The 23,670-nt window shown below is 39.9% G+C and overlaps 1 protein-coding gene across 3 annotated transcripts; it reads left to right on the top strand.

Annotated features, from left to right (window-relative positions):
- The first annotated feature begins 1,719 nt into the window (after positions 1-1,719).
- Positions 1,720-17,815, top strand: LOC137106157 (mitochondrial adenyl nucleotide antiporter SLC25A23-like). Of its 3 annotated transcripts, XM_067489235.1 has the most exons (10): positions 1,720-2,522; positions 4,945-5,068; positions 5,148-5,235; positions 6,780-6,891; positions 7,960-8,118; positions 11,460-11,612; positions 11,783-11,896; positions 12,410-12,577; positions 14,317-14,467; positions 15,039-17,808. In XM_067489235.1, exons 1-10 carry the CDS (start codon positions 2,313-2,315, stop codon positions 15,218-15,220), a joined length of 1,461 nt encoding a protein of 486 aa, XP_067345336.1. In that variant the 5' UTR covers positions 1,720-2,312; the 3' UTR covers positions 15,221-17,808. The 3 variants fall into 3 exon arrangements, with proteins under 3 accessions (XP_067345336.1, XP_067345337.1, XP_067345338.1); XM_067489236.1 differs by lacking the exons at positions 1,720-2,522; positions 6,780-6,891 and having other exon boundaries at positions 5,017-5,068; positions 15,039-17,814; XM_067489237.1 differs by lacking the exons at positions 1,720-2,522; positions 4,945-5,068; positions 6,780-6,891; positions 7,960-8,118 and having other exon boundaries at positions 15,039-17,815.
- The last annotated feature ends 5,855 nt before the right edge of the window (positions 17,816-23,670 follow it).

The following is a 23,670-nucleotide window of genomic DNA, read 5'->3' as shown; positions in this document are numbered from 1 at the left end:
TACAGCCATTTCCATCCTCTTTGCAAAAATCTACCACCATCTGTCATTTTGTGTTCCTGTCCTGAAAACCAAATCTGCCCATTACATTCTCATCACCTCTGTTCCCTTCAACTACATGTCCATTGAAATCTGCACCAATCACCAATCGCTAAACTCTGGGGATGCTCTTTGAAGGACCAGCTCTGAGCCCCTTCTTGTTTGCTCTGGTGATGAACAGGCTGACAGATGAGGTTAGACAGGAATCTCCATGGACTATGATGTTTGCAGATGACATTGAGATTTGTAGTGAGAGCAGGGAGCAGGTTGAGGAAAATCTAGAGAGATGAGGTCTGCTTTGGAAAACAGAGGAATGAAGCTTAGCGCAGCAAGACAGAATACATGTATATCAATGAGAGGGACCCAGGTGGAACAGTGAGTTTACAGGGAGCGAGTGTGAAAAAAGAGTATCAGCTAGAATGAAAGAAAAGGTGTTTAAGACGGTGGTGAGACCAGCGATGTTGTTCGGCTTAGAGACAGTGGCACTGAAGAAAAGATGGGAGGCAGAGTTGGAGGTAGCAGAGCTTAAGATGTTGAGGTTCTCTTTGGGAGTGACGAGGATGGAAAGGATCAGGAATGAGGACATCAGAGGGACAGCTCATGTTAGATGTGTTGGAGATAAAGTCAGAGAGGACAGATTGAGGTGGTTCAGAGGAGAGATGGTGAATATAGTGGTAAAAGGATTATGAGGTTGGAGCTGCCAGGCAGGAGGTCTAGAGGAAGATCAAAGAGGTACATGATTTGCTGTTGCGACCCCTGAAATGAAAAGAAGAAGAAGACAATTGAGCTGTATTTGAGTCAATTTGCAACAAATTGACAACTATAACCAAGAGTAAAAGAAATGTTGCACTAGCTGAAAAAAAAACACTTTGCAAGAGGACATTCATTTTCTCAGAGAATAAAAACCTTCAGTTATATGGGCCAGCAACACTTTACATTTCAGTCTGGCAATGATATACATTATTTTGAGATACAAATGAGTAACAAATATTTCCTCTATTTTTTTTTTAAATAAAAACTCCATGCACACTGCCTATTCTACATTTGTAATAAAATAACAGAATGGCAAAAAAGTAGTGTTATTGCTTCTTGAAACTACTGTCTTCAGCTGATAATAAAATGTGCAATGTTGCCCAATGCTTTTCCCACACTTTGGAGGCAGACATTAGAAATGCTTGAGAAGTGTTGTGTAGTGTGAATTATGTGTTGTATTCACTCTTGCAGCAGCACAGAAATGTCATGGAAACCTTTTACCACTTTTTTACCAAATATGTGTATGACGTGTTAAGGTATTCGGAGAGTGACCGGGCCACTGTAATTTGTAATTATTGTGAGAGAACAATGGTTCTGACCCCTTTACTTTATTAGGCCCTTAGCTAAAGACCCATGTGAAAACCTGCTCTCTCTCTCTCACTGTCCAATCCTGTGGATGCTGACCAGGCATTTCACTCCTTTGCTGCACGTCACTCATAATCCCAGTGATTACTGCTATTAATAGAGGGTTATCTCGAGGGCTGCTACCTAATACAACTTCACAATAAGTTCTATAAATGTGTCTTAAATGTTTAGTCTTTGATTTTGGAAACATATTATTTGAACTCTAAAACCACGATAATAGATCCATCCCAAATTGGTGTTTGAATAACTATATAATCCAAAATGTATTCACAGCTGTTGTCATGGCAACGATACGAGGTAGAATGGCCAAAGCTGATGCCACAGTTTTGCATCCTCATTATAAATTGTCATTATCACACCAAATGAAGTGTGACCACATGAGTAGATGAAACACATACAGAGCATATGGGATACAAACTACTAAACTACTATGTGGAGATAAACGTGCATTAGGCATTTTGCCTTTGTTGGTTTGGAATTTATGATCGCTTACCGATGGCATAGCAAAAATAAAATGTTACAGATACGCCAGCATTTGAGGGAGTGCTGCAAAACCAGCTGCTCATGACGAAAACGTCTTCTGAGTTTATAGGTCTGCACGTGTCGGTGTGACAGAAAATATATCCTAACAGGGATTAACAGGGATGTCAGGAGAGCTCGTCTAATCCACATCCAGCCACCCGGGAGGGACGTTCCTTTAGCAAAGACGGACAAACAGCGCTGCCACACTCAGCGCTTCTCTTTTATAGTGTGAGATGGCGGCCCGGTTTCTCTGGAAACAAGGACAGACCTCTCACTCTTTTAAATTCTGACAGTGTTATTCTTGGCTGTAAAATTATCGGCAGACCAGTCCAGCGCTCCGAGGTTCTCTCTTTCTCATGGGCGAAGACGAGGAGCCGTTTTGCGCGCGGATGCGCCTCAGAGGAAACGAGGACAGAGATAACGAAACTGCTCTGGATCCAGACAGAAAGAGGAGATATGCGGAGCTATTCGAGCTGCTAGACTTAAATAAAGATGGCAGGGTTGATATCAATGAGCTGAGGACCGGACTGGCAGCTATTGGTTTACACCAGGGAGAGGCAGAGGAGGTGAGGAGCAGGATTTTTACTCAGCGATGCGGTTACATAGATGCGGGAACAAGTGTTCTCATACTTCAGCTACTTTATGGGCATGCAGTGAAAACAGTGAAAGAGTAAGAGTCTAGCAGTCTAACAATCTTTATGTGCAAGAGACGTTAATGAGCTTGCTTCAGTCTATAGCATTAATTTTAAAAAATCACTTTCTGTTCTTTCTTTCACTTGCATCTCGTGAAATGTAAACACTTTTTTGAGAGGAAAAGTGCTTTGGTGTTTTTCTCCTTGACTTTGATTTTTGCTGCCTTGTAAGTCGCTTTGGATAAAAGTGTCTAAATGACTACATGTAAATGTAAATTTAATTAAGTAGTGTGTATATGTGTGTGTGTGTGTGTGTGTGTGTGTGTGTGTGTGTGTGTGTGTGCCATGCCTCCTGCTGAATCTTCAAACACTTAGGCTGCTTCACTGTTTTTGAGATACAGACACTGGGGCAAATTAGTAACACTTCAGCAATCAGAGCGGCTTTTAGATGCCTAGCAACAATGTCCAGACAAGGTCAACCACTTCTTGTAAAATCTAAAACATATCATATCAATGAAAAACATATCATAATAGCATAAAGGCTGCTGGTAATTAGTCTTTAAAATTACTCTTTTACTGTATTTGTAGAATGTGGTAGGTTACAACTTGGTTTTGCTTATATAGCCTAAAACAATTTTCAGTTCATCTTGCAATCATAAAAAATTAGAATAGCTCTAACTCTATGTATTGTTTTACATTTGAAAATAAATAAATTCCACCATAAATTCTTAATGATCCCATGTATGAAAGCAGTTACTGAAAAGATGTTAAGCTGCTTTTCTGTCTAGATTCTGTGGATGGACAGAAATCTAAACTTAGTCTTTGAGAACTGGGAGCTGCATAAGTCAGAGCAAAGAATAATAGGATAGCAGTTTCTATGTGGAAGGATATGTGGGTGGAAGCATACAAACTCCTTGCCTTGGGATTTTAGCAGCTTTTATCATAGCTATCAACTAGCTGCCTCTGAGTCAATTCACTTGATTATTTCTGCCCTATTTATATTAAAAGATTATGAGGCTCACTGCCGTAGTGAATACTGATGAGATAAGGAAAAATTAATCTTTATTGTATGAATATAGAGTACAGCGGCAATTCCCCCAGGAACTCACACAAGAGTCAAGTAAAACATCAAGCACCTACAGGTCCCATCTTGTCCCCCTGTTATAATGCTTTATGTTGCCACTCCTCATTATCCAATTAAATAAACTTAAAAGTTATTTAATTGTTAAATTAAAGAAGTATGGAATTTGTAAACAAGCCATGTGTGTAGTTTGCAGATAACTACACTTGCAGATGATTCAATTTCAGTGCAAGTGTAAATCTGAAATCAAAACATCACCAAGACTAACTAAGTTATTTATTTTGAGTTTAAAATCACCAAGTATATCAGTACATTATTACAAAAGAGGACAGATATTTAAAACAAAAATAATCAGATTTCTGTCTGATGTCATCTTACATTTTTTATTCAAGACCTGTTAGTCATTATTGCCTTAGAGCAAAGTGTTAACTCTGTTTTAGTTGTTTAGTAATTTATATATTGCTACACTCTGTGGCCTTTCTGTGTGGAGTTTGCATATTCTCCCCATGCTTGTGTGGCTTTCCTCCAGGTACCACGGTTTCCTCCCACAGTCCAGTGACATACCTGTTAGGTTAATTGTGGTGACTCTAAATTGACTACAGGTGTGAACGTGCATCTGAATTGTTGAATGTCTGTGTGTCTGTCTGTGTTGGCCTCGAGGTAGACTGGAGACCTGTTCAGAGTTGACCCTGGCTCTCACCCAATGACAGCTAAGATAGGCTCCAGCACCAGTGACTCCCATAGGGATAAGGAGTTACAGATAATAAATGGATGGTAACTGTAGCTGTTTGTTTTGTTTTTCCTGTGAGTTCAGGGTCGCCACAGCAGACCATTGTCCACAGGTTTGATTTTTTGTCTGCAGGTTGTTACTCCACACGCCCTTCCTGACAAAGCCCTCCCCAATTTCTACCAAGCTTGGACCGGCACTGCACAGCTGGGGAGGGGAGTGGGCTGTTAGGGGTTCAGTGTCTTGCCCAGAGACACTTCGAACTGTACTGTACCTACAGTAAATTGAGGGATAGTAGGGAAGGAATTAGTGTCTATGTGGACCTCTGTTTTTCTTTATGTTTGTATCTTAACCAAGAGAGGATGTGGCTTATTTCTCAAATTTCACAGGAAATACTGTCGCTTATACTCTATCCTTTCCTCACACTTTGCCCTCCCTGACCTTGCTGACACATCCACACTCTCCACTTTCTTCATACCTTCTCCATGTCCTCTTTACTCCTTTGTAATCCCTGCTGAATGAATAACTGTGTTTTGCTCCACTCCCAGATAGTCCTTGAGAGTGACACCAACCGGGATGGTTTGCTGGACTTTGAGGAGTTCTCTCAGTACTTGTGGGCTCATGAGAAGAGGCTGCGGCTCATGTTCCACAACCTTGACCACAACAATGATGGTGTGGGCACAATAAACCATAACTACACTCACTTCAGTTCCTCATTTAGAGTCTAAACAACAAATCTGTTTTTTTTTAGGTCGAATTGATGTAGGGGAGATCCAGCAGTCACTACACAAGCTTGGAGTGGAGATCACCATAGAGCAAGCCTCCAGAATACTGCAGAGGTACTGTGTGTGTGTCTGTTTATGGAGAGAGATGGATCACAATGTTAAACAGATAATAGCAAGAAGAATGATGAGATTATATCAAATGTGTCAAGGAAAAGGCAGGAATTTTAATTGTTATGTTAACCAGTAAATGCAGTAGTGGGTGTTAGCTGAATCTACACTGCCAATCGCTAAGAAATGATACTACATTGCAGAATTTTCCCAATCTTAGCATCAGTCAGTACCCAAGTGCCCAATTTATTTTTAACACCAACAAACTCTAATTTTACCTCTTGTATTCAGCAGAAAGCTGCACTGTAGTGCCCAACTGTGAAGTAGGGCAGAGCTGCAACACCAGCAGGTTCAGGCAAAACACAAAAACAGAAGGATTACATTTGGATTGGCTTTATTTAAACAGATATTTATTCTTTAAAATAGGATGGTTTGGGCATACCAGTCCTTCAGATAAGCACTTTAAACTTTCTTTAAGCTGCCCCAGGACGTACTATCAGTGGTTGGAGACGAGGTGTAACAATTTATTGTGAGACCAGGACCAGTATTTTTCTGAAGGGCAAGTCTCAGAAAATCTGTGACAATATTTTTTTACACTAATCAGCCCCAACATTAACATTAGTGGTCTTAATAGTCATTGAGCATAAGGATCATGGCCACTCTGAGCAGTCTGCAGCTACACAGCCCTAAACTGTAAACAGCATAATGTGAAACACTGTGTGCAGAGGTGGTAGAAGTACACAAACTCACTACCCAAGTGTCCTTGGGTAAGACACTGAACCACAAGTTGCTCCCGGTGGGTCAGGTGAGCACCTTGCATGGCAGCCACCACCATCGGTGTGAGTGTGTGTGTAAATGGGTGAATGGGAATCAACATTTTAAAGCGCTTTGGATAAAAGTGCCCATTTACCGAGAGCAAGTATTGGTCAAAAAAAATTATTCTCCACTACAAGAACATCTTTAAAACATTTTCTCACGTAGAGGTCCTGAGCAGTAAATATACTGCTTTTAATTTGAACAAAATTAAAAGTACCCCATGAAAACAATGCAACTTATATGATGTTATAGTTATTTTACAATGCTGATTATATGGTAATTATGGCTCAACATATACGGTAATTTATAAAAAAAATAAGGCTCAAAGAGTACTGTTGGTACAGGTGGAACCAATTTTAACCACTTGATGTGCTGACAGGTGGTACAGCAGTATTTAAGAATTTAAACATTACGAGAAGCCAATTCTGCTTTGCATGCTCAGTAACCTTATGCAGGTTTACTGTGTGCTTTAATGTAGCTTTCTTGTATTGAATATAACCTCATAATTTAAAAGCTGTTGTTCTATTGTTTATACTGCATAAATAATAAACCCTATGTGAGTTTAAAGACACAGTGTGGACACCCTATGGAGTTGCTGGCATATATAAGAGATGTGTGCTATGAACCAAAGTAAAGCATTTCCAATGATTGAAGAGATGCCAGAAGCCAAATGTGATCTGCTGATGCCACATCGCTCTACTTCTCTGATTTTGTGATGTGACTATCTCTACCAGTATAGACAGGGATGGCACTATGACCATTGACTGGAATGAGTGGCGTGATCACTTCCTGTTCAACCCTTTCCACAACATGCAGGAGATTGTCCATTACTGGAAACACTCCCATGTGAGTCCCCAGCTTAAAGTAATTGTAATGTACAGTTAATAATCATGACAGTGATATTATGCTGCAGTATTTACATTTTTACAACAGAATCAGTACAAAAACAAAAATAGGAGTAGACAGAAACTGAGGACAAAGGGTGATATCGAGTGACATCTAATTGACTGTACTTATAATTGTTTATATTTATAAATTATTTATAATTATTGTATTATATTTTAAAGGTAGTGGTTGACTGATATGGGTTTTTCAATGGCAAATATCGATGCTGGCTTTTAGAGCGCATGGAGGCCAATGGCAGATTTCTAATGCCTATATGTTTTTATTTCATTTCTCTCCTTTGCATCATAAAAATACAATTTAATAACATCAGAAGATAGACAAATATGCTCAACTTAAATTAACATTTTATGAATATTGAAAATATTTACATTGTTTTAAATAATAATAATTGAAAAACTAAATTACAATTGAGTAAACTAAATTAATTCAAAACCAAATAAGAAAAGATTTACATCATGGAAATATTATTTGTAGATCATGAACAAGAATATGTGATAGAAATTATTTTACTGTCATTTTAAAGAATCAAAAACACACTTAGGTACACATAGCTGATTTTAGGGTATTATACTGTCACCACAGGAAGGATGGGTTTGGAAAAAACATGTTCATAGTAAATAATGATCAGCCCACAAGCTTGCTGTGGACTGATGCAACAGTGGATGAAAAATGGCAGGCAGACATTACTCTTATTCTAAAATATTATTATTATTATTATTATTATTATTATTATTATTATTATTATTATTATTATTATTATTATTATTATTATTATTATTTTGTTCCAGATAGGCTTATATTTACTTGCTTTTTATGCTTACAGCAATGTACAGTCCTAAACTAAATTTGGTGAAGCCTCACTTCACCTGGGGTCCCTCTGTCCTTGCTTCTGTCCACTCTGTCTGCCCTGTTAATTGGCTGACCAATCAATCGGTCAACCACTACTTGAAGGTCAACCAAAAAATAAATAAATAAATAAGGCCTTTACAATACCTATTGTTGTTATAGATGTTTGACATCGGAGAACATCTGACGGTGCCAGATGAGTTCTCAGAGCAGGAACGGCAGTCAGGTCTAGTGTGGAGGCAGCTGGTTGCTGGAGCCATGGCAGGGGCAGTATCCCGCACAGGAACTGCTCCACTGGACCGCCTCAAAGTCTTTCTGCAGGTTGGTCCCTTAGGAAAATCCAACTTTTTTGTGTGGTTTCCACATCAGTCCTAATGTGGGCGACAGTGGGCAACTGTGGCGCAGGAAGGTAGAGCGGTTGTCCACCAATCTCACAGTTGTTGGTTCAATCCCTGGCTCCTGACTTCACATGTCGAAGTGTCTCTGAGCAAGACACTGAACGCCCAACTTAGTTGCTCCCGGTGAGCAGCTCCCCCATCGGTGTATGAGTGAGTGTGAATGCGTGAATAAGAAGCAGTGTAAAGCACTTTGAGTGCCAATAGGTAGAAAAGCGCTATATAAGTGCAGAACATTTACCATTTAATCTATGACAGCAGCAGGCACAGATAGACTACATGTGGTTCCCAAGCAACTGCCCCATTGCCTATTGTTTTATTTTTTTGTAAATTGTAAATTTACAGTATGTAGTAGTGGCGTTGCAGAGTAAGATTGTTTTATAGTTCATTGTTAAATCTGAATCAGTAAATGTTCCCTATCAGAGACTGATAGTCAATCATGTTTTTTTCTTTTTTTTTAGAGTTTTTAGAGACAACACATCTGTTACAACAACAACACTGGACAGTGGGAGAGAACTACCAGAGCTGCACTCTAGTGGATTGGCCACCTAATTTAGAAACAAAAAAAGCACAACATTTTCAGCACATATGTTCTGATCAATTAACTTTCAAGCATTATTACACAGCAGATGAAGTGTACCTGATGATAGGATAGGATAGGATATTATATCATATTGAGATTTTATGAATTTCTTTTGTTATTTATTGTAGCTTTAGGAATGTTAATGATTATCAGTTTTTGATATCTCCCCCCACACATGTTACTTTGTTCCTCCCCGTGGCTCCTTTGTAAATTGAATGCTGGTATTTACACCCGTTCCCTCCCTCTCTCTAACTGTTTCCACCTCTCCCTCTGAAAACTTCTCTAAATGCGAAACTTATTTGGCACAGTAGTTAACTTTAACATCAGCACAGTCTCTGCAGTTCTGTCCTTTCACTATCAAACTTGTAGGAAACTCCTGTTGAGCAGTCACCACAACCAACAAGTCTCCTCTCCTCCTCAAACATGTTTCCTGAAGGCCCATGGGTTTGTCTTCAATTACTGAATGGTCAATGACTTCCTGTTGAATCTTCCAATTGTGAGAACAGGGAGCAGCTTGTACAAAAACTTCTTCAGTCAGACAAGAAAAATAAAACTGAGTGAAGAACAGCAACAGATTTCTATATAATTATGTAACATTAAATCAATTTAATTTATGTTATTTCTCTTTAGTCTACATCATATTAAAAAGTTAGACCATTCATGATTTACAGTAAGATGTCAAGTGAATTTAAGTGAATTTCAGCACCACAAAGATGAATGCAGCAGAGAGAAGGGAGGAAAAGAGAGAGAGAGATGCTGTTTCTATCAGTCATTTCACTAAACCATCCTCCTGTGTAGAACAATTACGTCTTCGTATTGCATAGTGTTACAGTTCATAAATGCTGGCATCTTTATTAGAGGGACTTAATGATGAATAAACTTCATACATATATCCCACATCAATAACAGAATAATTCAATCTTGATCCACAATGATGAAATAGCCTGAAAGGTCTGTGCCATAAGATGTTACTCATGTTCAGAGTGTAAGCTCAGGCTGCAGGATAGTCTAGTAGTAGTATTATTTTTAGGAATTAATAAGCAGATATTTAGACAAGAACATAGTAAATGGTAAATGGCCACTTATATAGCACTTTTATCCAAAGCCCTTTACAATGTTGATTCCCAACATGGATGACTGCTTTACCAACTGAGCTACAGCCTATATATCTTGCTTATATGTACATACCAAGGAATCCTATGTAAAAGTCAGTCAGCACTGACTTTGCAAGTCAATCAAGCACCTTAGATTAAATCAGTGACTAGTGGAATATTCAGGGTTATCGTACATTGTAATTGTACTAGGTTCAGGATTAGATTTGCATCCACTTACATGCAATTTCAATGTAAAGGGATGCAAACTTAACCCTAATTTTAAATAACACTGCACTTTTAGCTAGTCCTTTTGTTCTTTTATCATCAGAAATAACAAACAAAGTTAAGAGTTCATGGAAAGCAAGTTATAATAAAATACTGAAAATTGAAATTCAAGTTTGCAGCCTGAGGGCTGTGAATATACTGTATGTGTAAACCAGATAAGGGGGCAGAGTAGACCAAGGAACAAAACAAAAAAATGTTAAAATTAGAATAATTCTAATCTTATCTTAATGTAGTTACATGTTAATATATGTTGCTGCATTTGATACTGTGGACCATGATATTTGAATCTCCCGCTTAGAACACTGGGTATAAATGGCTTAGCTCTAAATTGGTTCAGGTCCTATTTAAAGGCTAGAACTTTTTGTGTCCAACTTAGAGACTTCCAGTCCTCTTCTGGTCTTCTGTCCTGTGGTGTTCCACAAGGCCCTATTTTAGTCCCTGTCCTTTGTTTTTGTATTTGGTGTCACTGGGCTTCATCCTCAGAACTGATGACTCTCAGAGCTATTGTATATCCACTCAATAAGAAGGACGGCTTTTCTGTCAGATGGCTCTTTACTTCTTACATTTGAACAATTGAAAGACTGAGGTGATTGTGTTGGGAATCAATTCATCTAGTGGGGCTGCCGCTGTAGACTTGGGACCCTAAGCTCAATACGGCAAATAGGAAATTATTAAAATCAAAATTAAAAATGGATACTGATCTGAAGCTTGAAAGCAATAGCCGGTCTATTGTTAAGTCTAGTTTCTTTCACTTGAGGCAGCTGGCCAGAGTCTGGTCAGAGCCCATTCTTTGCAGCATTGACACAGTAATCCATGCCTTTGTTATCCACCGTGCTGGATTACTGCATTGCACTTTATCTTAGTTTAAGTCAGTTGTCAGTCTCTCGACTCCAGTTTGTCCAAAATGCTGCTGCACGTCTTTTAACTGGCACTAAAAAATCTGAGCAGATTTATCCTGTTTTATCTTCACTTCACTGGCTCCCTGATGCAGGAGCGTTAGCATGATTGACCACAAAATTAAAATCCAGGACAGAAGATGAAGAAAGTGAGGCTAAGGAACCCACTGAAGTCCAAGATTGTCCTTGAAATGGCAGAACTGTAACAGAACATGCTGGTTGTATGTTTCTATTTTGAGAAATTGTAAACGTCAGTGAAAATCCTTTCCATTCAGTTTTTGTACTGGACCTGTATTTAACATGAATTAACACCATATACACTATTTTCGTTCTACCACAGATGCCTGCTATGAAGCCTAAATCACAAGTTGTAATAAGATGAGTGCCCTACTCTTGTTTGTGTGTCCAGGTCCATGGCTCTGTGTCTCGGGGGATTAACCTGTGGGCTGGACTGAAAGGGATGGTCCAGGAGGGAGGCCTCTTCTCACTCTGGAGGGGAAATGGCATCAATGTTCTCAAGATCGCCCCTGAATCTGCTGTTAAGTTTATGGCTTATGAACAGGTCGGTACATCCTAATCAATCAATGACAAAACCTACTACCTGTTTGCTAAAGTCATGGTGACTTAGAAAATAAAATAATTGTTCAGTAATGGAAAAACATAATTCTCCCTCTGTTTCACGTATGCCTTTAATCTCCTGTTTCCCAACATTTTCTGTTGTTTTGGCTCTAGATTAAGTGGGTGATCCGAGGAAGTAAAGAGGGCGGTAGTTTAAGGGTACAGGAGAGGTTCATTGCTGGCTCTCTGGCAGGGGCTACTGCCCAGACCATCATCTACCCCATGGAGGTCAGTCTGATTCAGAACTTATTTGATGATGGTTCCCCTGTCCAGTTCTTTTCTATCTGTCTTTAATTGCAAGGTTCATCAACCAGCATATAACACTTCCTTGTAATTCTGATTTTACTAGAGGATAAACTAACACAGCTCTGTAAAAAGATAAGTAGCTTTTCCTAAGTGTTTTCATAAAAAGTGCAGATAAATAGATGCAATTTTCAGCTGTAAAAACTGACCGAAGTTGTCACAAAAGCACTACTTCTCTTTGGAGCAATTGACTAATGCTTTAAAAGTTTTAAACGTACTAAGCAAGAGCACAGCTGTGCCACTGGACACAGACAAATAAGCTAATGCAGGTTGCAGAACAATAAACATTACACATGAGCAGAGTAAATTAGTTTTGCATTGATTTAGGTCGCTGGAAGTGTTGTAGGCATGTTCAACAAGAAGCACACTACGGAGTATATTGCAAGTCAGATTTGCTTGATCTCCTTTCATTGTATTTTATTGACTTTTGCTTGGCAGGTGCTAAAGACTCGACTTACATTAAGAAAAACTGGACAATACTCAGGTATGGCTGAATGTGCCAGACAGATCCTGAAGACTGAGGGTTTCCGAGCTTTCTATAGAGGTTACCTGCCAAATACGTTGGGCATCATCCCTTATGCTGGCATCGACCTGGCTGTGTATGAGGTATTTGTGTTTGGTGTAACACTCACTCAATTCAATCAGGGCCACACTGGAACAACACAAAAAAACAGAAAAGAAAAGTAAAACTTTAAATTATTGGCACCTTTTCAAAATTACAAGGAATAATTGCTTTTTAAGCATGAGAAGCTCATATAATTGTATTTAGACGCACCTGTGGCGAGTAATCATACTTGCAACCACTTAAAATAGAGAGATGTCGACTCAACCTTTGTGTTGTGCATCACACTGAGCATGGAGAAGAGAAAAGTGTAAAGAGGTGTCTGTGGATTTGAGGGGAAGAAATTATAAAAAAAAAAAATCTCAAGTCCATCTCCAGAGATCTTAATGTTCCTGTGTCCACTGTGCGCACTATCATCAAGAGGTTTACAGCCCATGGTACTGGCACTAACCTCCCTGGACGTGGACGGAAGAGCAACATTAATGAAAATTACAATGAAGGATTGTTCAAATGGTGGATAAAGAACCTGATTAACTTCCAAACAAATTCAAGCTGATCTGCAGACACAGGGTACAACAGTGCCAGCTCGCATTATCCATCGCTATCTGAATGAAAAGGGAGGCTGTGGTAGGAGACCCAGGAGGACACCACTGCTGACACAAAGGAATAAAAAAGCAAGACTGGAGTTTGCCAAAACGTACGTGACAAAACCACAGTCCTTCTGGGAGAACGTAATGTGGACAGATGAGACACAAGTAGAGCTTTTTAGTAAAGGACATCCAGGCACTGTTTACAGAAAAAGAAATGAAGCCTTCAAAGAAAAGAACACAGTCCCTACAATTAAACATGGTGGAGGTTTAAAGATGTAGGGTTGCTTTGCTGCTTCTAACACTGGATGCCTTGACTGTGTGAACGGTATTATGAAATGTGATGATTACCAAAGAATTTTGGGGTGCAACATAGTGGCCATGGGTCTTCCAGCAGGACAATGACCCGAAACCCACTTAAAAAAACACTCAGAAATGGTTACAAACAAAGCGCTGGAGAGTTCTGAAATGGCGAGTAATGAGTTTAGATCTGAATACCATAGAAAGAGATCTGAAAACAGCAGTTGGTAGAGGGCATCCTTCAAATCTGAATGACCTGGAGCAGTTTGCAAAAGAAGAGTGGTCCAAAATTGCAATTGAAACTATTTTCTGAGAGAAGGGTTAAATTTCCTGACAGATTTGCAAGGGTGCTGATATTTTTGGCCATGACAGTATGTACAAAAAGAGTAAACTCACACCTGCAGAGAATGATACATCCATACACCTCCTCTCAAGACAAATCTGTCTTCTAGACTGCATCCCCCTTCTCCTACAAGCAACTGCACCCACACTCAGCCAGGCCACACACTAACTAATACTTCTCTCAAAGCTGATTCTTTCCCCATTATTCTTTCTCCTTATGTATCTGACCAAGACCAATGAATGTGCAGTCTCTAATTAAATATGTGATTTCCTTTCTGAACACCCACTGTCTGAACAACCGCTTTCCTTTCTGAACAACCTAAACCGAACAAACTGGCTTCAGGAGGACAGCTCAGTCTTCTGTCTGTGCAGTGTTTATCTATATGCAGATTTGCTCTCTATAAGACAACATCAGGCAATTCGGACACATATTTCTCTTTTAAATAATATATTTCATAACTTCTTTCCCCTTAACCTAACCTAAACCTTAACACCATTTGTCACTGCTGTTCTGCTTTATTTTCTAAACTGCTTCTTGTCGGTCTTACTTTAAGACTTTAAAGAACACCTGGCTCCAGAAGTACTGTGTCGATTCAGCGGATCCAGGAGTTATGGTTTTGCTTGGCTGTGGTACCATCTCCAGCACCTGTGGCCAACTGGCATCTTATCCTCTTGCTCTCATCCGGACACGCATGCAGGCACAAGGTGAGATATGCTTATAGATTCCAACATTTTACAGATATTAGAAGAAACTGAGCATAATGAGCCTACTGAGTAACAATGATCTGCTTCATCTCTACAACCCTCTTAGAGTAGAAGGGAAGCAGAGCCTTAAACTATCAAGCTCCTCTTTTGGTAAACCAGCTTCTAATCCAGATTCAGAAGGGAGACACCCTCCCTGCTTTCAAGACGAGGCTTTGAGGGTTTTGCTTGTTTTCTTTTTCATTTTTGATAAACTTATAGGCAGCACAGTTAGCACTGTGCCACTGTGTAGAATTTCCCTTGTTCAAATGTATCTGCCGGCTGCAGCCTTTCTGTAATGTTGTCCTCGTATTTTACTCCCTTAAAGGGAGTTTTTCCTCTACGCTGTTGGCATAGTGCTTTCTCACGAAGGATTCCTTGTGTTTAGTTTATAAATATGTTCTGACTTTATCATGTGAACTTCCTTGAGAGGACTTTTGTTGTCAATTGGCTCTATGTAAATAAGGTTGCATCAGAGTTGAATAGAAATGTAACTGAATGAACTGTAACTTTACTATTGTTCCCTTTCTTTCAGCCATCAGTGAGGGCAAACCCAAGCTGACAATGGTGGGCCAGTTCAAATACATTATATCCAATGAAGGTGTACCAGGTCTATATCGTGGCATCACGCCCAACTTCATGAAAGTCATTCCTGCTGTCAGCATTTCCTACGTGGTTTATGAGCACATGAAGAAAATTCTTGGGGTTGGTTACTAGGCTGAGGCAAAGGTGAGGGACAAAAACACACAAGCACAGAGAAGGCAAAGCCCTATTCCCTTGCGAGAAGAAGATGTGATAATGCAGGTCTGAACATCTGAAGAAAAGATGAAAGGAGGAAAGAGCCATTTCCCACATGAGGGTGGTGCTGCTGTCTATTGCACTTCATGTTGAAACGGTCAGTTTTGAGATTTATTTCCAGTAATCATGAATTTATGGAATTTGTAAAAAAAAATAAGTTTATTTTTCTTTTCTGACTACTACTATGCTACATGCTTACAGGCAATACATTTAACCCAGTATATATTTGTATTTTAACTGTATTTAATTGTATTTTATTGTTTTTTTTTCTTTTAACATTTTGTACTTAACTTAAGGCACACACATGAGCAATCTAGACATTTTAAGTCACACTGAGATCTAATAAAATGTTTGAATTGACCAGAGAGTTACACTGTGTTCTAAAATTCTACCAATAATCTACAGAAACCAAAATTAAAATTTCTGAAATGCTAAAGTTTAAACTCTATTATTGTCATTCTCAGTTATTCCTATTCCTACCTAGTCTTTAGATTCAAAGTTCTTAAAGACAGCAATCACTTGTTGCTGTCCCTTTCTTTCCAGTGTGTAATACACTTGGATGTTAAATTAGACAGTTTTTCCTAGTTTAACTTTCCTGCATTATCCACATCAACAGCAGCAGTAGACACTGCAGTAGACAGTAAATGAATACAAATAGTCCTGTGGCAGCACTGGCATCAGTCCAGGTCAATGAACACAGTTTGGTATAGTAAACTACAGTTAGTAAGTCATATTGTTAATGCTGTCTTTTAGTTTGGCCCTTACTTTCTACAACCAAATGCTAAATATTAAGATCACATTGCTCTCGGCTGTTTCAATAAAAAAAAGTTTTTCTTAGTGGAAATTTTGTTCTTAATTCCTAAATATGGCCTTGGGTACTTGGTACACTGCAAACTTCTATTTGTTTCACAATGGGTGTGTTAACATGGACTTAAGTAACCAGGTTAAAGTTTGCTTCCTCTGGAAAGTTGAAAGCTTGTTTCCGAAATCGTGGCAGGGGCTAAGAGAAACCTGGTTTCCCCAGGTGGATCTCTGTCAGAGAAAGCTGATTTCTCTATCACGTACACACATAACACGTCTTCTAATCGGCAGGTTATAACAGTGCATGCGAATATCAAAAGGCTGCAGACAGGAACATGCAGCTGAGTGAAAGGCTGAATAAAAGAAGAGATTATTAACCTGAATTTTAAATATATTATTATTTTAAAAATAAAGTGTTACAAATTCCAACAGAAAACGTATATAACACAGTGTGCCTCATAGATGTCTCAATCAGTCACTTTCTTCTGCTGAATTATTAAATTCCTTTAGTTCACGGATCAGCTGCATTTCAATTCAATTCAACTTTATTTATATAGCGCCAATTCACAACAAAGTTACTCAAGGCACTTTACAGAATTAAGGCAAGATTATAAAGCTGTATAGAAAGAACCCAACAATTCCCCCTTGAGCAAGCCATAGGCAACAGTGGAGAGGAAAAACTCCCTTTAATGAAAGAAGCCTCCAGCAGAACCAGGCTCAGGGTGGACGGCCATCTGCCTTGACCGGTCGGGGTGAGTGGAAAGTGAAGAGAGAAAAGAAAAGAGCAACAAAAAGCAACAACAAAACATTGGGCAGGTTGGTAGGACCAGTAGCTGCACACTGGAAGACACACAGCTTCAAAGCCGGGGACACCTGCAGAAAGGGACAGAGAGAGGGAGACAGATAAGGACAAAGACAACTACGGGAGAAAACACACAGAGTACTTTGAGTGCCAATAGATAGAAACGTGGTATATAAGTGCAGGCCATTTGCTTCTTCAGTACTGGCTGTGCTAACTTCTTTACCATCATGAAAAAGGGCCAGTGTGTTTGTTGTGCATTATTGCATGTGGAACCAAATGATAAATCCCAAACCACCATGTTTTTCAAATTTAAAGTGTATTGAGCAGTTTTCTGTTCCTTCAGCTTTAGCCTAAAAACCTAAATCTTAGCTGCAATTTTTGGAATAGGAGGGTGAAATAGCCTTTGCTTTTGTGTAAACAAACTTCTTCTTCTTTTCCTTTGGGCTGTTCCCTTTCAGGCGTCACCACAGCGAATCATGTGCCTCCATCTAACCCTATCTAACCCTTAGATATAACTTGAATATAGATATCATACAAACTTTTTTGTTGTAGTTTGTTGATGCAGTTCTGAAACAGCTGCATGTAAAGGGAGTGGCACTACACTATAGGCAAAGACAGGAAAGATTTATATTATTATGCTTATGAATGCTTAATTCCTTAAACATATTTTATTTCACTCATGCTGCAATCACTTTTTGGGTGGGGGTGGGGGGTTGAAGGTATAAAACAGTCCTCACACTGATGCGAGCTGCCTACACTTTCACGAAAGGCTTGGAAACATGCACTTCTGCTTTAAATATTTTGTGTCATGCTTGCTGCTAGATCTTTGAAATATACCGTCAACCTCCCATCCCCACCCAAAAGGTAATTGCAGCATGAGTTTGATATCAAACGCCAATAACAGAGCATTCTAGTTTTGATAAATCATATGTCAGTTGAATGTACATGTGCACTTTACATGCCTTGGTCATTGAATAAAAACTGTGACACTGTAAAAGAAAATGGCTAATTGTTCACTAACCAGCAATTAGCTGTTTTATCTATGCATCTGCAACAAATTTTTACGTGGTCATTTTGAAACCTGCTCTGAGCACATTTGGACAGATGAGCAAAAGCCTGAATAATAACCCTGATATTGTGCCCTCTGACTATTGTCACCACAGTTTTAGAGTGAATGTTTCCGCAAACAAATCTCTCCTAAAACATCAAGAAAAAAGCAATAGTGACATTTAGTTGGAGTCATGTTCAAGATTCAAACAACTTTATTAATTTCAGAGGGAAATTGCTTTCCCTTGTCATGACTTCCCTCTGCTCCAAAGAAAGACAAAAGTAAGGCACCCAGAAGAACAAGAATCACAGCAACACAAAAGCAAGAAACAAAAAAATCTAAGTAAATAAAACTAATTTTGAAAAGTTTTTTGTGTAGTGCAGTGAATGAACAGTGATGATAGGAAATATTTGATGATGAAAAATAATGATCACGAATGAAAGTTAGATGACAGGATAAACTGGATGTCTAATATGTACAGACTGGAGTCTGTAGATTAGGTGTTTCTTATTTGGTTTGAGGGGAAATATACTGTATAGCTGTATATAATCAGCATATCATTGATAAAAAATGTTGTTTTTTCTAAACAAACTACAGCTGTAACCCATGCAGTGACAGAGGTTCCATTGAGTCAGGGACCTAGCTCTGTGTGATTACAACATTTCTGAGATGTTCCAAGATGCTGGGGTGGTCAGAATTATCAAATGCAGTTGTCAGAATTAAAATAGCATAGTTTTCAGTCCATACTAACAGCTCTAAGTTGGTTGATAGCTTTAAAAGAGCAGAGTCAGTGCTGTGCCACATTCTGAAACCTTATTGGTATTTGTCCATATTATTGTGTTGTTCTAACAAAGTTTTTAGAAGCCAACCTTTTTAAGGACAGAAGATAAGACAGAATGCAATGATCCTCATATATGATTTTATCAGTCTTTGTTATTATAGTATTTTGTTATTTTGTTTTTGACTTAACAGCTCTTCCAAAGTCACATTGAACTTGTTGCTAAGCAACAGTTCTGCAATCTCAGACCTACTCAGAAGCAGGTTTGTTCTTAGGTTTAGTCAGCGTAAACATGATAACCTCTCAGATTTGAATGTTGTTGGATTTGGAAGTCCATCCAGCTATGGAAGTGCTATTCTTATGTGAGCAGAACATTGAATTTTGCTAATGATAACAAGAGAAGTGTGTCCATACAGGAGGTAGAGTGGTTGTGCATCAATCCCACAGTTGTTGATTCGATCCCCGGCTCCTCCACTCACATGTCAAAGTGTCCTTGAGCAAGACACTGAACCCCAATTTAGTTGCCCCTGGTGAATGTAGGCCAGCTCCCCCATCAGTGCGGGATTGTGAGTGCCAATGGGTGAATGAGAAGAAGTGTAAAGTGCTGTGAGTATCTCTCTCTCTCTCAGCAGTTTTCTGTTCCTTCAGCTTTAGCCTAAAAACCTAAACCTTAGCTGCAATTTTTGGAATAGGAGGGTGAAATAGCCTTTGCTTTTGTGTAAACAAACTTCTTATTCTTTTCCTTTGGGCTGTTCCCTTTCAGGTGTCTCCACATCGAATCATGTGCCTCCATCTAACTCTGTCCTCTGCATCCTCTTCTCTCACACCAACTAACTTCATGTCCTCCCTCACTACATCCATAAATCTCCTCTTTGGTCTTCCTCTAGACCTCCTGCCTGGCAGCTCCAACCTCAGCATCCTTCTACCGATATATTCACAGTTTCTCCTCTGAACATGTCCAAACCACCTCAATCTGTCCTCTCTGACTTTATCTCCAAACATCTAACATGAGCTGTCCCTCTGATGTCCTCATTCCTGATCCTGTCCATCCTCTTCACTCCCAAAGAGAACGTCAACATCTTAAGCTCTGCTACCTCCAGCTCTGCCTCCTGTCTTTTCTTCAGTGCCACTGTCTTTAAACCGAACAACATTGCTGGTCTCACCACCGTCTTGAACACCTTTCCTTTCATTCTCGCTGATACTCTTTTATCACACAACACACCTGACACTTTTCTCCACCCGTTCCAACCTGCCTGCACTCGCCTCTTCACCTCTGCTCCCTGTAACCTCACCATTCCACCTGGGTCCCTCTCATTGACACACATGTATTCTGTCTTACTGTGGCTAAGCTTCATTCCTCTGTTTTCCAGAGCAGACCTCCACCTCTCTAGATTTTCCTCCACCTGTTCCCTGCTCTCACTACAAATCACAATGTCATCTGTAGACATCATAGCCCATGGAGATTCTTGTCTAACCTCATCTGTCAGTCTGTCCATCACCAGAGCAAACAAGAAGGGGCTCAGAGCTGATCCTTGATGCAGACCCACCTCCACCTTGAACTCCTCTGTCACACATACAGCACCTCACCACGGTCTTACAGCTCTCATACATGTCCTGCACCACTGTAATATACTTCTCTGCCACTCCAGACGTCCTCATACAATACCACAGCTCCTCTCTCGGCACCCTGTCATACGCTTTCTCTAAATCTACGAAGACACAATGCAACTCCCTCTGACCTTCTCTGTACTTCTCCATCAGCATCCTCAAAGCAAATACTGGATCTGTTGGACTCTTTCTAGGCATGAAACCATATTGCTGCTCACAAATGTTCACCTCTGCCCTTAGCCGAGCTTCCACTACTCTTTCCCACAACTTCATTGTTTGGCTCGTCAGCTTTATTCCTCTGTAGTTGCCACAGCTCTGCACATCTCCTTTGTTCTTAAAAATTGGTACCAGTACACTTCTCCTCCAGTCCTCTGGCATTGTCTCAGTCTCCAAGATCTTGTTAAACAAACTAGTCAGAAACTCTACTGCCACCTCTCCTAGACACTTCCATACCTCCACAGGTTTGTCATCAGGACCAACTGCCTTTCCACTCTTCGTCCTCTTCAACGTCCTCCTCACTTCACTCTTACTAATCTTTGCTACTTCCTGCTCCACACCAATCACCTCTTCTAATCTTCGTTCCCTTTCATTTTCCTCATTCATCAACTCTTCAAAGTTCTCCTTCCATCTTCCCATCACACTCCTGGCACCTGTCAATACATTTCCATCCTAACCTGCTGCATAACCTTCCCATCTCTATCTCTTTGTCTGGCCAACCTGTACAAATCCACCTCTCCCTCTTTAGTGTCCAACCTAAACTTGAACTTCTTCGTTCCACCACCAAGTCTCCTTGTCCACTTTCCTCTTTCCAGATGACACACCGAGTACCCTCCTACCTGTCTCCCTGATCAAATTAGCTTTAGTGGTCCAGTCATCTGGAAGCACCTCCAAACCACCCAGAGTCTCTCAGCTCCTCCCTGAAATCTACACGACATTCTTCCTTTTTCAACTTCCACCACTTCGTCCTCTGCTCTGCCTTAGTCCTCTTCATCTTCCTCACCACCAGCATCATTTTACACACCACCATCCTGTGTTGTTTGGCTACACTTTCCCGTACCAATATTTTACAGTCACTGATCTCTTTCAGATTACAACGTCTACACAAGATGTAGTCTACCTGAGTGCTTCTACCTCCGCTCTTGTATGTCACCCTATGTTCCTGCCACTTCTGGAAGAAAGTGTTCACTACAGCCATTTTCATCCTCTTTGCAAAGTCAACCACCATCTGTCCTTTTGCATTCCTGTACTGAAGACCAAACCCGCCCATCACATTCTTATCACCTCTGTTCCCTTCACCTACATGTCCATTGAAATCTGCACCAACCACCACTCTCTCACCTCTGGGGATGCTCTGCATCACTTCATCTAACTCACTCCAGAATTTCTCCTTCTCTTCTAACTCACATCCTACCTGTGGGGCATAACCACTCACAACATTGAAAATCACCCCTTCAATTTCCAGCTTCAGACTCATCAACCTGTCTGATACTCTTTTCACCTGTAGAACATTCCTAACCAACTCCTCTTACAGGATAACTCCTACTCCGTTTCTATTCCTATCTGACCCATGGTAGAACAACTTGAACCCTGCTCCTAAGCTTATAGCCTTGCTAGCTTTCCATCTGGATCGATCTCACTGCATATCTGGCAGTGTAAAGAATTTTGGTGCAGGCTGACACGGTATCTCCAGGCAAGTGAAGGGTGCATGCAAAAACCCAGTGTTTTTATACACTTTGACACTCCAAATATGGACTTCTATCTTTGTCAGTTACTAGGCAGACCCAGCATTACAGAGGCAGTGATAAGACTGTGGTATAGAGCTCATACCTACTAAACTAAGTATGACAACATCTTTATCTATTAATACATGAAGCAACTTTATGCACTGTTCATGGATCTCATCATTCTATTTTAATAAAGATAGTTCTCTTTTTCTCCAGCTGTCTGTCTCTGCACAGCTTTCTTGGTACTTCCTCATTACAGCATTACACACATACAGTACAGCATTAGGTAAAAGACTGATAACACATTACACTGTAAATCCTTATTAAATAATCTTAAAATAATCTTAATTCTCTTAATTCTTAATTTCTACTTAATGTATGTGATTCCTTTTGACTTTAAAAACCAGTAAACTGTAATTATTAACTTGTAAATATAACTAATCACACAAAGATCAACGGCTTTCAGCTTGTCTCTTCAGGGGTTGCCACAGCAGAAATATGTTCCGCATGTTGACTTGTGTTATGTTATGCTGGATGCCCTTCCTGCCGAAACCCTCCAACTTTGTCCGGGGCTCCGGTTCACCCTTGGTGGCTGAGTGGGGCCACGCCTGGTGGGGTACAATTTGAGCTCGCTGCCTTCTGCATCTAAGCCCTATGCACTACCACTGAGCCCCAAAGCCCCCCTGTAGTAATCACACACCTCATGGATATTCTTCCTGATGATTAACCATGATTCACTTTGATCAGTGGCCCTGATGAATTTATATTTGGTCATGTCATTTTAGATACTACAGACACACTGCTGATGTAGTCAATCCATTTTGACTATTCAATTGTAGAAGGGACCTGTGTTCCCATTGCTTAGTTGTTTTTTCCTCCTGACTGGTTTTGGTTTTATTCCTCTGTTTTCAGGCAACTTCTATTTGAGTCCTTAAGGCTTTCTCAGGATACCACTGATGTCGGTTTTCTGGCCTCTTAAGATGTTGAGTTAGAATATGCCATGTTTTACCGTGCCCATGTTCCATAGCTATCACCTGTCTCATTCTCCTGGTAACCCTGTCTTTGCTTGTTTTATGCTCACTCTGTAACTTCTGTATGATGTGCTGCTCTGATATTGACTGTTATTTGCAGTGAATAACTGCTATTTCTTTGCAGTGCTTTGTACTTTAGTTGCATTCAGAGTGAGCAATCAGCTTAGTTTATGGACATTAATGCTCCGTTTTGTTTCGTTTGATCTTCGGCTATTCACCTGGTTTGAATTGGTCTTTAAGTTATTGGGCTTAATATTGGGAAGGCTGCCCAACCTTGCTAGAACTGGCAGGTTTACCAGTGAACTGTGTCCACCTATGCTGCCTCCTTCACCATGATTTTTTACAGTTATATCCATAATTCACATTCACCTAAATTAGACATTTACATTCATTCTGATCTTTACATTTCAAAATGTAGGCTACATGATTAAAAAAAATATTTATTGCAATATTCCACATTTAATATACTACAACCTCCCAAACTGTTTCCTCATCTCACAACATATCAGACAGAGCAGCTGGAACTGATGGATCACTGACAGTTTACTCAGAGTCACCTGCTGGGCTGGAACCCTCG

Source organism: Channa argus, chromosome 20, assembly GCF_033026475.1.
Source record: "Channa argus isolate prfri chromosome 20, Channa argus male v1.0, whole genome shotgun sequence".
Taxonomy (NCBI): Eukaryota; Metazoa; Chordata; class Actinopteri; order Anabantiformes; family Channidae; genus Channa; species Channa argus.
This window is presented reverse-complemented; position numbering and strand designations above follow the sequence as displayed.